Source organism: Ranitomeya imitator, chromosome 5 (assembly GCF_032444005.1).
Source record: "Ranitomeya imitator isolate aRanImi1 chromosome 5, aRanImi1.pri, whole genome shotgun sequence".
Lineage (NCBI taxonomy): Eukaryota > Metazoa > Chordata > Amphibia > Anura > Dendrobatidae > Ranitomeya > Ranitomeya imitator.
The window spans coordinates 473,577,917-473,595,590 of NC_091286.1; the positions used below are offsets into that span (position 1 = coordinate 473,577,917).

The window sequence follows — 17,674 nt, forward strand, 5'->3', positions numbered from 1 at the left end:
ATGTGATTTTCTGGATCTTTTTTTCTCAGTTTGTCTCCCATAGTTGAGGTCTACCTATGATGTAAATTACAGACGCCTCTCATCTTTTTAAGTGGTGGAACTTGCACTATTGCTGACTGACTAAATACTTTTTTGCCCCACTGTATAAACACTAACTAATAACTAGCAGCTAGAGACTGTCTGTTGGGATTTATACAGAAGGGAGCCCCATCCATGGGACAACACACAACATACATGAATTGGCCAATTTATGCGCTAATAATCTTCATTTTATCTATAACTGTAAGTTTTATGAAAAAAAATTGGGGGAAAAATTTTTTATGAAAAAATATTTTTGAGAAGAATAATTCGTATTGAATATTTGTCTGTGTTTTCACATGGCCTAGATTCATGTACATGTGCTGCTGTGTTCTTCTTTATCTATATGATGCAGCTTGCACGTGTTCACATTAGGAGTGCTGGTTGTTTTGTTTTCTCTATTTGATGTATGGAAGCGGCTGCATCCTGACTGATCTTTGCACTCCTCCCATTGACCTTGCAGGTGGTGGTAATCAACTCTACCTGCCCATAAATTGTAGGTTTAGCCCAGAGTGACATGTTTTGTCCAGAGTTGTAGGCTCGTGGCCCAAAAGTGGCATGTATGGTAGAGTAGGACCCATCAGAGGGAGATCACCTTGCCGTGGTTGATGGGCACACATGAATTGGCCAATTTATAAGCTAAGAATCTTTATTTTATCTATAACTGTAAGTTTTATGAAAAAAAAAATTAAAACATTTTTTATGAAAAAATATTTTTGAGAAGTATAATTCGTATTGAATATCTGTCTGTGTTTTCACATGGCCTAGATTCATGTACATGTGCTGCTGTGTTCTTTATCTATATGATGCAGCTTGCAGCTTGCACGTGTTCACATTAGGAGTGCTGGTTGTTGTTTTTTTTTCTCTATACAGACAGTTACAGATATATTATGTTTTTCTCCAGAATGTGGAATACAATTCATATATGATTGTCAGAGGTTCACATATATTTAAATGGAAGTACAATTTTTTTCATTTATACATACCATATTTAAGGCAGCACCACCTTTCATACTGTAGGATGTGCAGCAAATGTATATACTGTACATATAAACATCATGTTTTTGTTTGTGGATTTGATTTACATTATGTGTTTTTGTAGGAAGGGAATGATTCATTTTCTAGAAAAAAAATTTTTAGACTATGTTCCCACACAAGGAAACCCTTAATTTTTCTTGCATGTTTTCCACTGATGTCCACAGCAAAATAGGCAATAAAATCTGCTGATTATTGCACTTTTGCTGCATTCTTTATGCTTTTTTTGTCTTTTTGGATGCATTTTGGTATGTATTTAATACAGCACTTTAAAATAATTTTTAGTGCACAAATCCTGGGATTCCACACTTAAGAAATTTACAACCTATTTTTGGTTAGAAGTGCAAGGTTCACCTCCCTATGGGAGGTGGAGCCGCATATTCATGACTGTAATCGGCGGCCCCACGTAACCGCTCATACAGGAGAAGGTGCGGCGAGGACAGGACGCTGCAAGGGAGCTGGGTGAGTATTTTAGTAACAGCGGGGGGGGGGGGCGCACAGGGGGCGGGAGGAGGGTGGCGACAGGGATCTTTATTTTAAACACGAGGACAAAAAAAAAAAAGGATTTTTCATATCTTCTTTCCAGCTAACGCTGCTGGAGAGAACATATGAATGGCCTCTTCAGCACCACGTGGGGGGGACAGCGCTTACAGTAGCGCTGTCTCCTGCACGGCACACGGACTGCACACGGACAGCGTTCGTGTGCGGTACATGTTTTACATGGACCCATTGACTTTAATGGGTCAGTGGAATCCGTGCGCTCCCACGAACACTGACATGTCTCCGTGTTTTGCACACGGACACACGGTCCGTGAAAACACGCTGACATGTGCAGTGACACATTGCTTTCAATGTGTCTACGTGAGTCAGTGTCTCCGGTACGTGAGGAAACTGTCACCTCACGTATCGGAGCCACTGATGTGTGAAACCGGCCTCAAGGGGTTTTCCACGAACAAAAATCCATTTTAATCACTAGATCTTATTATAATTATAACTTTCATAATTGGTTGTGTTTAAATAAAATGTTCCTGTGCCGAGATAAGCTTATACATGTGCCTCTGTAAAAAAGTACACAGATGTTACAGCATGGGATCACAAATGATTCTTTCTTTGAAGTAAAACATTGTTTAAAAACATTGAAAACAAGAGGAAAAAATTAGAAAAAAAAATCGCAGGAAAAATCAGATGTTTCAAAAACGACTGTATTCAACCGTAGATGTTTTGACATATCCAGGTCTTATTCATTATATCGTTGTGGAGCGCCGCCACCATTCTCCACCACAGGACACTACTGGAAACTCAGGACTATAAAGCTCTCGACGTATTCTTGTATTCAGGGGTCTGCCCCAGTTTTGAAACATGACTCTATCCTCATCCTCATAAAACGACGTAATGAATAAGGCCTGGATAGGTCGAAGAAATGTATACGGTCGAATATAGTTGCTATTGTAACGTTATCTGATTTTTCCTGTGATTTGCTAATTTTTTCTTCTGGTTTTCACTGATTTGAATAAAAAAATTTCTTGCGTCACCTAAGTACCAGAGTGTGTGGTGAACTTTAATTATATGGACTTAGGGTCAATCATCCCGTTACACCAGCAACTCGCTATTGGACAGAGTGCAATACTTCTTTCATGTGCACACGTTGCGGATTCTCTGCGGATCCGCAGCATTTTTTGAGGTGCAGAAACGCTGTAGATCCGCAATTGATTTACAGTACAATGTAAATCAATGAGAAAAAAAAATGCTGTGCACACTTTGCGGAAAATCCGCTGCGGAAACGCTGCGGTTTAAAAAAAGTAGTATGTCACTTCTTTTTTGTGAATCTGCAGTGTTTTTGTACCCATTCCATTATAGAAAACCACAGGGGTAAAAAACGCAGCAAATCCGCAATAAAACCGCAGCAAAAACGCACAAAAAACGCTGCGGAACTGCACAAAAAACACGACAAATCCATAGGTGCGTTTTCTGCCAGGAGAGGCAGAATCCACACCAGAAATTCCTAAGGCTAATCCGCAACATGTGCACATAGCCTAATCGTTTAAAAACACGCAGATAAATGTTTTACCTCTCAAATAGCATCAGCTGTGATCCCGTGCTGTCCTGTCTGTATTCTCATTTGGTTCCTCCTCTGCCCAGGAGCTATGGTATGATCAGACCATGTTCCTGTACGGTCAGACACGGCCATTACACAGTACACAGCAGGGGCACATGTATAAGATTATCTCAGCACAGGAACATTTTTTAGCACATCCAATTGTGGAAGTTATTATTCCAAGATCTATTGAATATCAAACATTTTTGTTCATGGGAAAACCCCTTTAATCTCTTTTTGTACAATTTGGTGATCCCAATTACCTTTTTTAATGGAAGGAGCCATAACTTCTAGAATACTAAAGGAGAAACAGTGTAAATCTCCCAGATGTTTATCTCTAACATGTCTAGAGATCGGTGTATCCTTATCATATTTTATGTCCCCCTATGTGATCTCCTTTTTTGCACCCGTTGCGTCTTTCCAACGAGGTTTATTGGGCAGGAACATTTTAACAAGTAGATGACCTCTATAGTATTGCAGTTTGCAAAATGTTTGCTCTTATAAATTGTGCCTGTACTTACACTCTCAAACCAATCACCGATCTCAACAAATTTACAAAAGAAACAACTGCCACACCGAAAGGTCCTGAATCTTCTTCTATCTAGCCATGTTCCACTTTTCTTCGGGGGGAGGGGGGGATATATCCACTATGTACAAGTTGATCTCTGATAGACCTCCCTTTCCAAAAGGTGATGGCGGGCGTGACATATATAAATTCCAATATGTACATATCTGCCCTAATAATGTTCCAGTGTTTTCTAAGGATCTCTTTAATCACAGGGGAACAGTGTTGTCACATGGACTGGTTTATGTAATTCATTTCAACTTTCACCACTAACTGTAAAGCAGCATAAGCAATTCTGGATCGCCCCCAGACACAGGGCCACGCGTTTCGGTACCGGGCCTCTCTGGTTCGGTTCTAAGGCTGTCACGGTGGCTAGATCCGGTCCGTGACCCTGCTAAGGAGCATCCAATGGAAGTGGTATTGCAGTCTGTCAGGGGTTCGTGACGCTACCTGTGGTGTTCGGTCTGGGTGACCGACGCTGCTATGGGGTCCACTGGGGTGATGGAATGGCAGCTGGATGGTATACCTTCCCACAGGTGAAGTATGTCCACAGGGCTTCCCAGTAAGGTGGATGGTGATGGTGTGAGGTACAGTCAATAATGAGGACACAAGGTTGCAGTCTCTTTACCTCTTTACTGAAGGCTTCAAGATCCTCTATCCAGAGTACGTTTAACAGGGCTATCAGAGACCGGCCGGTCCAATGGGCACATCCAGAGTTTCCTTCACAGATGGAAATCATTGCCTACCACTAGCGCCTGTGTGTTGTAGTCCTATCCTGCTGAGCATTCGGAATAGTCCTCACAACTGCTGTTCTCATTTGTTCTCTACAGCTCTCTCTCGTTCTTTGGTTCCAGATGTTACTAGTTTCTATCGTCCCCCAGGTAGGTTATGGCCAGGACGCCACCCGTATGACGGGAAGGCTTGGAGGTCTTCTGGGACCCTAGAGATGCCCCTCTCCCAATGTTGCCCCCTATGTCTTCGTAGGTGTAGAAGGTAGACAGCCAACCTATGACTGACTGTCCAGCGGAGTTTGAAGTAAGGCCTGAAGTCAGTTACTTCTACGGTGTTCCGGCCACCGACTACGCGCCTCAGTAAGATGTTGCCTTTCTCTCTCTCGGCATGACTCTTACTGGCTCTCCTTTGTGCTTGATCTCGTTTACACGGTTCCACAATATCCTTCCCTTCGTGTCTCTTTCTTAGGATACCGCCGCAGGGTGTGCAGGCGCGATTCCGTCACGTTCTGTTCTGTTCGCTAGGCACCTGCCAGGTTCCCACGCCTGACAGGGACCCCCCTGTGCCTTCTCCCTGCAACACCCCCTGCCACGGAATGTTGCCTGGTTCCAACCCAGTCAGCTTCTGACTAACTTCCTCCCCAGCCCCCAGTTTTACCAGTGTGAGGAGTGGCCCAATAAATAAAGCCTTTTTCTCCCCCTAGTGGCCGGAGTGTGAAGTGTAATGTGTTCTGGTGATACCTGGTCAGGAGAACTCCTTAGTGCCATCAGACGTACCACTGCTCCCCTTAGCGGCAGAGCGCCATACTGCAACGACCAGGCCTCTGGGGTGCTGCACTCCACCCCCAGTTAAATCCAGTACTCCTGGACTGGGAATAAGAACAACAATATAATACAGCAAAAGACATACAAATTTTTGGAATGCTTAGAACAAGTAAATAGAAAAGGTGCTTCCCTTTATGGGAGGTAAGGACACTTGAATGTCACAACCAAAAACAAGATTAAATATTTTTAAATAACATTTTTGACTATAAATAACTCTCAGTACCCAGCCGGGTATTCTACTAAGTGCAAACTCTGAACAATAAGTTAACTTTTCCTTTAAGGGCGTATACGCTGAACCCACTAAAGGCCTACCATAAAATACTATTACAACATTTCAACTTTCCGTTCTAACTTCCCCAATGCAGGACCGCCTAGCTCCTTGGCTGGGCCTACTGCTATTGTGCCGACTATCTTTCTACATCTCTCAAGAGGACTCTCTCTCTAACCCCTACGGGTTCACTTCAGCTTTCCTGTCCTCAATCTTTATTAACATTATCAAAACTTTCTAAATTTTAACATTATTAACGTTCAACTTTTATTAAAGCCATCATGGCCTCATTCCCTTTAAGAGGGACCCAAGTCTCTAGTGCAGATTCTCTCTCTGTCTGCCAGTCCACCGAAAGCAAGACCTTCTGCGTCATATCTGGAAGCATCATCTTCGCAAAGTCTTCTCTCGCTTGTAAAACCAGTAGGAAGCACCTTTAAGAAGGTGCAAACTATATACAAAAACAGTTTTGGATTCATTCACCGTCCATGATCCGGCAGTCTTTTAACAGTGATAACTTGTGCAAACGTAGAAAAGAAATAGAAAACATTAGGGATCCCGGGTACACAAAGGGATCCCTAGGAGTTAACCCTGGATGGGTTTAAAGTAGCAGCAACAGCAGGAAACAGTTAACTATGTACATTTCGGGGTTTCGAGGTTTAGTGCTGTAATAGGTGACACGACATCAGCCGGTGGTAACCACGTCCCGGCCGGGGAAGGTCTGGCCCTGTATCACAGTCTAGCACCGTCTCCATCAGATCGGAAGCGGTCTGGGTACGAGCGGTAATGCCGGTGGCAGACTCCGCAAGCAGGACACCACGCACCAAGGTGGTAGTGCTGGGTCCTGTGGGGTCAGGGGTCAGTGGAGTCCCGCCACCAGTTTCAGTCGTGATCGTAGATGGTGCGACCACTAGCGCACAGCGTTTGACTCTCTTGGCATACCACCCTTGCTCACTCCAGTGGCGGGTGTAGGTCACATGGTCCCCTCTGTACAAGTTTCGGAGTGGAGGTACACTGCGGGACTGAGGTTCCACGTTGCAGCTAGTCACATAGACCTCGGTCAGCAGCCCTGGCTCTAATATGAAGCCACAACCCCTCCCCCGGTGGAAGGCCAGCACAATCCCCTGTTTTATCAAACTCTCAGGGCAGCAATTGACGAGGGGCACTCGTTCCTCGGGTCGGACAGTCTGTTCCATTTGCTCCCGATCTTCCCATTGTGAGATCAGGCTTCGCCTATACTGATCCCAGGTGAGCCTGATGACGTAGGTAGGAACCCTCCTGTCGGGACCCGTCTGGCTGAAACCGGGGAGCATTCCACTCAAAGACCACTCCCCTGGGGCTGATGTCGATCGGTATACCCAGAGGTGTCAGTAGTGGGGGCAGGATCCCCTTCATGGCATAAAGGGCTGCCACCACGATCTCAGTAGTGGGACACCAGTCATCAATGGGCTGGGGAGCGGTCACCGGAGCCGGAACGGTCGGTGGGGCAGGGGCGCTGTGGTACCTGCGTCTGATGTGGTTCCACCGATGTCGGTCGGCTCCGCTGATGAGGACGCTGGTGTCCGCTGCGGCCCTGACCACGGCTCCTCCTGGGCGGCCTTCCAGCACAGCTCCGACTTCCATTTCCTCGCCGTCGCCGACCCCTCGTCTGGAGTCGGGTGGTCCGGGGCCTCCTCCGGCAATTCCAGGGGATCCGGGTTCCCCTGTGGCGGCAAGCCCTGGTCCGGCTCCGCTGGGCTGAGGTGCTCCCGGGTCACTCATCGTCGTTCAGGTACCCGCTGGTCATCAGCTCCGCTCCTTGGTCTGCAGCAGCACACGCACGAGGCTCCATCATCCTCTGGGGTTTGAGCTCCTCCATTCCTGAGCTCGTCCTCCTGCAGCCGTAGTCGGAGTGGGCGGGTTCTACTGTTCGCGCCGTTTTCTCGATCTCCTCCCATGACACGCCCTCCTTCTTCTCCTGCGCTCCTCGTGGCGCGGCAATGGCGGCGGTTTTCGCGGGAATCATGCGTCAATAGCAATTCACAGTCTTTGCGATAAATCACAGTCCAACACGTTTCAATCACAGTTCCAAGGCACACATGACCTGCTTCTCAGGCTTAAGTACGATCCTGTTCGTGACGCCAAGTTGGATCGCCCCCAGACACAGGGCCACGCGTTTCGGTACCGGGCCTCTCTGGTTCGGTTCTGAGGCTGTCACGGTGGCTAGACCCGGTCCGCGACCCTGCTAAGGGGCGTCCAATGGAAGTGGTATTGCAGTCTGTCAGGGGTTCGTGACGCCACCTGTGGTGTTCGGTCAGGGTGACCGACGCTGCTATGGGGTCCACTGGGGTGATGGAATGGCAGCTGGATGGTATACCTTCCCACAGGTGAAGTATGTCCCCAGGGCTTCCCAGTAAGGTGGATGGTGATGGTGTGAGGTACAGTCAATAATGAGGACACAAGGTTGCAGTCTCTTTACCTCTTTACTGAAGGCTTCAAGATCCTATATCCAGAGTACGTTTAACCGGGCTATCAGAGACCGGCCGGTCCGATGGGCACATCCAGAGTTTCCTTCACAGATGGAAATCGTTGCCTACCACTAGCGTCTGTGTGTTGTAGTCCTATCCTGATGAGCATTCGGAATAGTCCTCACAACTGCTGTTCTCGTTCATTCTCTACAGCTCTCTCGTTCTTTGGTTCCAGATATTACTAGTTTCTAACGTCCCCCAGGTAGGTTATGGCCAGGACGCCACCCGTATGATGGGAAGGCTTGGAGGTCTTCCGGGACCCTAGAGATGCCCCTCTCCCAATGTTGCCCCCTATGTCTTCGTAGGTGTAGAAGGTAGACAGCCAAGTTTGTCCAGCGGAGTTTGAAGTAAGGCCTGAAGTCAGTTACTCCTACGGTGTTCCGGCCACCGACTACGCGCCTCAGTAAGATGTTGCCTTTCTCTCTCAGCACGACTCTTACTGGCTCTTCTTTGTGCTTGATCTCGTTTACACGGTTCCACAATATCCTTCCCTTCGTGTCTCTTTCTTAGGATACTGCCGCAGGGTGTGCAGGCGCGATTCCGTCATGTTCTGTTCTGTTCGCTAGGCACCTGCCAGGTTCCCACGCCTGACAGGGACCCCCCTGTGCCTTCTCCCTGCAACACCCCCTGCCACGGAATGTTGCCTGGTTCCAACCCAGTCAGCTTCTGACTAACTTCCTCCCCAGCCCCCAGTTTTACCAGTGTGAGGAGTGGCCCAATAAATAAAGCCTTTTTCTCCCCCTAGTGGCCGGAGTGTGAAGTGTAATGTGTTCTGGTGATACCTGGTCAGGATAACTCCTTAGTGCCATCAGACGTACTGCTGCTCCCCTTAGCGGCAGAACGCCATACTGCAACGACCAGGTCTCTGGGGCGCTGCAATTCTATAATCGGAATTTATTCTAGTATCACGTGTATTTTGCTAGTGCAGCTTTTTTGGCAACTTGTCTCCTTCTTATGCATAACATTATTTGGTATTTATTAATATTAAAAAAACTCCTTTTGTTGGCGCTCATCATATTATACTATTGTCAGTACACCACTTATAGCATGGCAGTTATGACACTCTTACAATACTGCTTTCATTAATAAAGGTACAAATTTGGTACTCCCACTACATGCATATATCTATTTATTTGCCCAGCCCCTTTTTTCCTCTTGCTGCTAACTCTGTCCATATCTCCATTATCCTCACTGGGGATATTTTATTATTATATAAAATTTAATTTGCACATTTTTCCCAACACCAATGTGAAACTTTTTTTAAAATAGTATGTCCAAAGTGATGCAGTTAAATATTTGATTACAATACTCACTGCATGTGGAAATACAGAACACCAGGCAATCATCACACAAGAGCATTGAATATTTAATATATCATAATATTTATTCAAAATAAAATAAAATTATAACAACAAAACAAGAATACAACGCGTTTCCAAGTTTTCCTGGAATAAACCTTATAAGGGGTAACAAAAAGACAGGATCACACAAAATCACAATAAGCCTACATAGTAAGGCTAGGTTCATATTGCATTAATGGGTGTCCGCTAGTGGACTCCGTTACATGGCGCAATTGTCGCAATTAGCGCTATGTAACGGATCCGTTAGCGCACCCATTGACTGCAATGTGCTAACGGATCTCTACCGCATTGCTAGCGCATGCCATTTTTGGCATGCGCTAGCGATGTCCCGTTAGTTTCGGACAGACTTCGGACGCTGCAAGCAGCGTCCAAGGTCTGTTCCTCTCTAGCACAGATCGGGTATCTGCGCTAGCGGGATCGCCAAACGCAATCCCTTTCGGGACATTGCGTTAGCGCAATCCGCTAGCGAATGCGCTAAACGGATTGCCCTAACGCAATGTGAACCTAGCCTAAGTAGGGACATAGTACCCAATAATAATAGGGAATATATACTGATAGCTGTCCCCATATGTTAACAGTATATGGTAGTAAGTGGAAACACACACATTATGGGGTATAAGGGAGGGACAGAGCTTACCAAGGATGGAATGGGTGACCCTGAGCCAGATGGCAAAGACCCCAACATATTAAAACATGTACATGAAAAAAGGTACCGTGTCATCAGTGTATTTCATCATAGTGTATCCGTTTCTCTCTTTTTATCATCCAGTATTATTCACGGAAGGATAAATAAATAAATAAATTGCAAAGCTTCTCCTACACTTTGCAATGTTAACCCCTTAGTGACAGAGCCAATTTGCAGCTTAATGACCGAGCTAATTTTTACAATTCTGACCACTGTCTCTGTATGTGGTTATAACTCTGGAACGCTTCAACAGATCCCACAGATTCTGAGGTTGTTTTTTCATGACATATTGTACTTCATGTTAGTGGTAAAATTTCTTCTATATAACCTGTGTTTATTTATAAAAAAAAAATGGAAATATGCCAAATTTTGAAAATTTTGCAATTTTCAAACTTTGAATTTTTATGCCCTTAAACCAGAGAGATATGTCACACAAAATACGTAATAAATAACATTTTCCATATGTCTACTTTACAACAGAATGATTTTGGAAACAAAAATTTTTTTTGTTAGGAAGTTATAAGGATTAAGGGTGTGTACACATGATGCGGAGAACGCTGCGGATCCGCAGCGTTTCCGCAGCTGCGGGTCTGCAGCAGTTTCCCATGAGTTTACATTACAATGTAAACCTATGGGAGCCAAAAAACGCTGTGCACATGCTGCAGAAAAAAACACGCGGAAACGCAGCGGTTTACATTCCGCAGCATGTCACTTCTTTCTGCGGATTCCGCAGCGGTTTTACAGCTGCTCCTATAGGAAACCGCAGTGAAATCCGCAGAAAAACCGTGGTAAATCCGCAATAAATCTGCAGCAAAAACACAGCATTTTTGCCCTGCAGATTTATCAAATCCGCTGCGGAAAAATCCGCAGTGGACCAGAATACGTGTGCACATAGCCTGAAAGTTGACCAGCGATTTCTAATTTTTCCCACAAAATTTAGAAAACCATTTTTTTTAGGGACCACCTCACATTTGAAGTGAGTTTGGGGGGTCAATATAACCCAAAAGTGACACCATTTTAAAAACTGCACCCCTCAAGGTGCACAAAACCACATTCAAGACAATTATTAACCCTTCAAGTACTTTATTAGAATTAAAGCAATGTAGAAGGAAAAAATGAACATTTTACTTTTTTCCCAAAAAATGTACTTTAGAGCCATTTGTTTTTTATTTTGACAAGGGTATCAGGAGAAAATGGATCGCAAAATTTGTTGTGCAAATTCTCCTGAGTACGCCGATACCACATATGTTGGGAGAAGCTACTGTTTGGGTGCATGGCAGGGCTCAGAAAGAAAGGAGCACCGTTTGACTTTTTCAACACAAAGTTGGCTGGAATCAATGGTGGCGCCATGTCGCTGATGTACTTAAACAGTGGAAACTCCGAATTATAACTCCAACCGTAACCCCAACACACCCCTAACTCTAATCCCAACCCTAACAATAACCCTAAGCACAACCCTAACCCCAACACAGCCCTAACCCTAATCCCAACCTTAACCACAACCCTATCCCCAACACTCCCCTAATCCCAACCCTAACCATAATCCTAACTAATATTATAGTCCTTTTACTAGGCACTGCTCCTAATAGCCAGTTTCCTACTCCACACTGATGAGCGGCAAATACCCCCAAACAGCTGTCTGTGGATGGATACCATGTTTTGGTATAGGTGGTTTTCCTTTTTGGATGCTACCCTTAACATGGTTGTTCCTTCCCGGTGAACGACCTGGCTATTTATTGCTTGCATTGAGAAACACGTGATGGTGTCTCCGCGGCTTTTCTACATGCATTTGCATATTTCCCATAAGGGATGGGGGCAGTGTTCTGGATCACTGCGTTGAGAAACACGTGATGGTGTCTTCGCGGTGTTGGATGTTTTGATCTCACCGAGGTCATTCATCCTTATGTTTATAGTCCTTTTACTAGGCACTGCTCCTAATAGCCAGTTTCCTACTCCACACTGATGAGGGGCAAATACCCTGAAACAGCTGTCTGTGGATGGATACCATGTTTTGGTATAGGTGGTTTTCCTTTTTGGATGCTGCCATTCCCATGGTTGTTCCTTCCCAGTGAAAGACCTGGCTATTTATTGCTCGCGTTGAGAAACACATGATGGTGTCTCCGCGGCTTTTCTACATGCATTTGCCTATTTCCCATAAGGGATGGGAGCAGTGTTCTGGATCACTGCGTTGAGAAACACGTGATGGTGTCTCCGCGGTGTTGGTAGTTTTGATCTCCTCGAGGTCATTCATCCTTAAGTTTATAGTCCTTTTACTAGGCACTGCTCCTAATAGCCAGTTTCCTACTCCACACTAATGAGGGGCAAATCCCCCGAAACAGCTGTCTGTGGATGGATACCATGTTTTGGCATAGGTGGTTTTCCTTTTTGGATGCTGCCCTTCCCGTGGTTGTTCCTTCCCGGTGAAAGACCTGGCTATTTATTGCTTATGCTGAGAAACACGTGATGGTGTCTCCGTGGCTTTTCTACATGCATTTGCATATTTCCCATAAGGGATGGGAGCAGTGTTCTAGATCACTGCGTTCAGAAACATGTGATGGTGTCTCCGCGGTGTTGGGTGTTTTGATCTCCCTGAGGTCATTCATCCTTATGTTAATAATCCTAACTAACCCTGATTTAAAAATGGAAATAAATATATTTTTTATTTCATTATTTTTCCCTAACTAAGGGGGTGATAAAAAGGGGTTTTATTTACCTTTTTTTTATTTTAATTGGGTCTATCACAGTGATCAAATTGAACCAATAGGAGAAATCTCCTATTGTTTCTGGGTGCCGGGGGGGATGCAGGAGGGTCCAGGGACACCGGGAGGTTCCGGGGTGGGATCGGGGGACCCTATTTCTCTCTCCTCTGATGTGCAATCACATCAGAGGAAAAAGAAATTAAATGGCAAATTAGACTATTTTTTTGCAGCCATGGTTATATGGTTAATAACGGCAATCGCAACACTGGGGTCGGTAAAAACCAACATGAATCATGTTCTTTGGGGACTCAGCTACCCCTGGTAGCCGACTGGGGGGCGCTATACACTTTTTCCACAGCGCCATTAATTAACTGAAATAAATATGTCCATCTCTAGTTCCAATCTATGGGATCCCTTCCAGGTTTCTATTTGTGCAGCGGTGCTCCCGGCCACAGGACTGTACAGGAATCTTCACTTTATTGAGGCCGTGCTACAAGCCTCTGTACACCCGGATGGCCAGGGGCTCCTCTGTCTCACTGACTGCTGGTATGGAAGCAATGTGCCATCATGTTATGATATAGGAAAAATCATTTAACCAGGATAATAATATTCAAAATTGAGAGTTCTCAGTGGTTAATACCTTTTAATAGCTAATTGAAAAGATGGTAAGAAATATGAACTTCCGAGACTACTCAGGCCTCTTCACCAGATATAGTATGATACAAAAGCAGAAGAAACACCATTGTTCAGTATCTAGATCCAAAGTGCTATATTGCGACACAAACATGAGCACATTAGTCTTTCAGCTTTTAATGTTGCCAATTCTTCATGATATGTTCACATTACCAAACATTTTTTCTTCCCTAGAAAGTCAAAAGAAAATTATAGTCAATGTATAACAATAGTTTACTTTGTGATTGCTATTTTATAATTAACATTTTAGTCTTGTACTTATTATATATAAACTTGTTTTCACTGTACCATCCCTTTAAGTTATTTTATCTGTACAAGCTGTTGTTTTTTACTTGTGTGTTTAACCTTTTAACGAAAGGAGGTATTTTTGTTTTTGCTTTTTGCTTTTGCGGAAGAGTGTCTACATGGGAGGAACTTTCTACCTGCTTCCTCTATAGAGAGCTGGGGCACATGGCCCGGATTTGTCACAACGTGGGCAGCCTCACCAGCATTGCCCGTTAAACTAGGAGGCTCCGAGGTTGGGAGATGCCACCCGGAGCTAGAACAGCCAGTAAGAAGAACCAGAAGTCCCACCAATTTAGTTTCAAGGTGTCGATTAGTCTGGGCTGAAATAGATGGGCGGGCCGTACGCTGTCTGGTAGATACCGGCTCCCAAGTAACCACAATGCCAGAGAAGTATTTCAGAAACCTTTTCCCTGAAGCGATGAGGCCTGAGTGGGGATAGATGATAAAGTTGATGGCAGCCAATCAGCTCCCCATCCCGGTCGCAGAGGTGGCATGGATGCAAATTAGAGTCTACGGCAAAGACTTGGGAAGCCGAGGTGTGGTACTGACTTCAGGTGACACTGAGCATGGATATACTGTTACCCTGGGGATGAATGTGCTTAAGGAGTTCGGAAGTTTGCTTATCAACAAGTCCCCAGACCTCTTTCTGAGACAATGGAGCCCCCAAACACCTCAAAGGAAAATATTTCAACAGTTGATTCGGATGGCTGAGGCGCAAAAAGTCTCCTGCGATGGAAAAGTGCTGGGCAGAGTGGTCATTCCGACTGCAAGCAGTATTAAAATACCTCTGGGGCAGACTGTGCTCTCTGTCCCTGTCTGAGACTGCACCCCCCTGGACTCCTAATTGCCTGAACATTGGCTACTGTACGAGATGGGAAAATACCTGTGAGATGTGTAAATTTGAGAGGACACACTGACACTTTTCCCCGGGCGTGAAATAGTCAGCATGCCGGAGGAACTGATACCATCACAATCCGTACAGTTGACGGCAAAAAAAGGAGACTCTTGGATTGTAACAGTAGAAACTCATTCAATGTCGGAACAACCACGGCAAAGAAAAGGGCAAAGAATCTTAGGCTAGGTTCACATTGCATTAGTGGGTGTCCGCTAACGGAATCCATTACATGGCGAAATTGTTGCAATTAATGCCATGTAACGGATCTGTTAGCGCACCCATTGACTGCAATGTGCTAACGCATCACTAACGCATCGCTAACGCATGCCATTTTTGGCATGCATCAGCGATGTGCCGTTAGTTTTGGACGGACCTCGAACGCTGCTTGCAGTGTTCAGGGTCCGTTCTTCGCTAGCGCAGATAGGGGATCTGCGTTAGCGGAATTGCCAAACGCAATCCCTTTTTGGACATTGCGTTAGCGCAATCCGTTAGCGTATCCGCTAAATGGATTGCACTAACGCAATGTGAACCTAGCCTTAGAACAAATGCGGACTGAACTAACAGAGCTCACACAGCAGCAGATACAGCAGGTGAAAGATGTACTCAGACACTATCAAGACGTATTTGCTCGTTATGAGGACGATTTTGGCTGTACCACTGCAATCGCTCACGAGATCCCAATGGGTAATGCTGCACCCATAAGAGAACGCTACCATCAAATTCCTCCACAGCTGTACCAGGAGGTGAAAGGAATGCTCTCACAGATATTACTGAATGGTGTCATCCGGGAAAGTTAAAGTCCATGGGCTGCTCCTATAGTCCTAGTACGAAAAAAAGATGGCACTCTGAGATTTTGTGTAGACTATCGCAAGTTATATACCTGCACTGTGTGGGATTTGTACCCGCTACGCCGGACTGAAGAGTCCTTGTCCACACTGGGACAACAGAGATAATTCTGTACCCTAGATCTGGCCAGTGGTTATTGGCAAGTGCCGATCTCTGAACACGACAGAGCGAAGACGGCCTTCGTACTATCTATGGGTCTGTTTGAGTTTAATAGAATTCCGTTTGGGCTGGCCAACGCTCCTGGTACTTTTCAGCTACTGATGGAGAGGTGGTTGGGTGACCTGAATTTCGAAGCCACTTTGATCTATCTAGATGATATAATTGTCTATGTCGCCATGTTCGAAGAACACCTGCAGCGTTTGGAGCAAGTACTGAGCTGGCTCCAAAGACATGGGCTGAAGCTAAAACCATCCAAGTGCCATTTGTTCTGCACTCAAATCGAATACCTAGGACATTTGGTCTCTGCGGAAGGAGTACATCCGTCCCATGAAAAGATTGCAGCAGTGCAAGATTGGCCCACCCAGAAGACTGTCAAGGATGTCCGGGCTTTTCTTGGAATAACCCGGTACTATCGATGGTTCGTGAAAGACTTCACTCGCATCATGAATCCGTTATTGGAGCTGCTGAGAGGAGTTCTGTCTGCAGCCAAAAACTGAGGAATCCAGTGGGGAGAACGGCAGGAAACAGCATTTCAAGCCTTGAAAGTGCCTTTAACAGAAGCACCCGTCCTGGCCTACGCTGACATCTCTCGGCCCTTCATTCTACATACTGATGGAAGCTTGCATGGACTAGGAGCTGTGTTGTCACAGGTTCAGGACGGGAAAGAGCGAGTGATTGCTTACGCCAGTCGTTGTCTTCATGAATCCGAATGGAATCCGGACAACTACAGTTTCCTCAAGTTGGAGCTGCTGATGTTATCATGGGCTGTGACGGAGAAGTTCACAAAATACCTGTCAGGGTCTGAAGTTCTAGTGCGCACCGACAACAAACCACTGGTCCATATGGAAAATGCCAAGTTAGGGGCCCTGGAACAACGGTGGGTGGCAAGAATGGCTAAATACCGGTATAAGATCGCCTACAGAAAGGGAGCTGAAAACACTCACGTGGATGCATTGTCCAGAGTGACATATGAGAAGCCTGGTCCTAGCTGAGATGAAGAACTTGAGGCTGAAGAGGTCCCTGGGTTCTAGAGTCCTGCCAGGACATTGGCAGTCACGCAGGAACTGGTACAAGTGGAGCCAAAGGAAATTTTATTGGGTCAGCCTCGGGATGAGTGAGTGCGGATTCAACAGGAAGATGGAGAGCTTGCACAAATTCGACAGTGGATGACCCGCAAATATCTGCCTAGCAAGAATGAGAGGGAGGCCCAGTCTCCTGGGGCCCTACAAATTCTTCGACAATGGGAAAGATTACACCTAAAGAATGGATTGTTGTACTGGAAAATTCAGCAACAGCGTGCCTAATTCATCACTTGGCAGGTGGTGGTTCCCAAGGCCCTGTTGCACAAAGTGGCCGTGGAGGCACAAAGAGGAGCACATTTCAGCCAAGATAAAACATCAATGGCTTCACGTATCAACTAAATACCCTGTTTTTTCCATCTTTTGACTAGCACTTGCTTATTACTGTGATTTTTTTTTTTACAACAGAGTATTTTTTACCTCACTGTGCTCTTTTGTGCCATATAGTTTAATGCAGCCTCATGTAGTATAATACAGCCCCCATAGAGTATCATGCAGCCCCATATCGTATAATGTAGCCCCTATATGTTATAATGCAGCCTCATATAGTATAATGCAGCCTCACATAATATAATGCTGCCCCATAGAGTATAATGCAGCTCCATATAGTATAATGCAGCCCTATAGAGTATAATGCAGCCTCATGTAGTATAATGCAGCCCTCATATAATATAATGCAGCCCCATGTAGTATAATGGAGCCTCATAGAGTATAATGTAGCCCCATATAGTATAATATAGCCTCAAATAGTATAATGCAGCCCCACATAGTATAATGCAGCCCCATAAAGTATAATGCAGCCTCTCTCACATAGTGTAATGCAGCTCCACATAGTATAATACAGCCCCATACAGTATAATCCAGCCCCACG

At 45.3% G+C, this 17,674-nt stretch overlaps 1 protein-coding gene across 1 annotated transcript in view; it reads right to left on the reverse strand.

Annotated features, from left to right (window-relative positions):
• Positions 1–13,462: 13,462 nt before the first annotated feature.
• TMEM212 (transmembrane protein 212) overlaps positions 13,463–17,674 on the reverse strand; it is a 31,997-nt gene continuing 27,785 nt past the window's right edge. Inside the window, exon 4 of the mRNA XM_069727313.1 lies at positions 13,463–13,709. Coding sequence (XP_069583414.1) covers positions 13,689–13,709 — 21 coding nt within the window. The 3' untranslated portion in view covers positions 13,463–13,688. The remainder of the gene's footprint in view (positions 13,710–17,674) is intronic.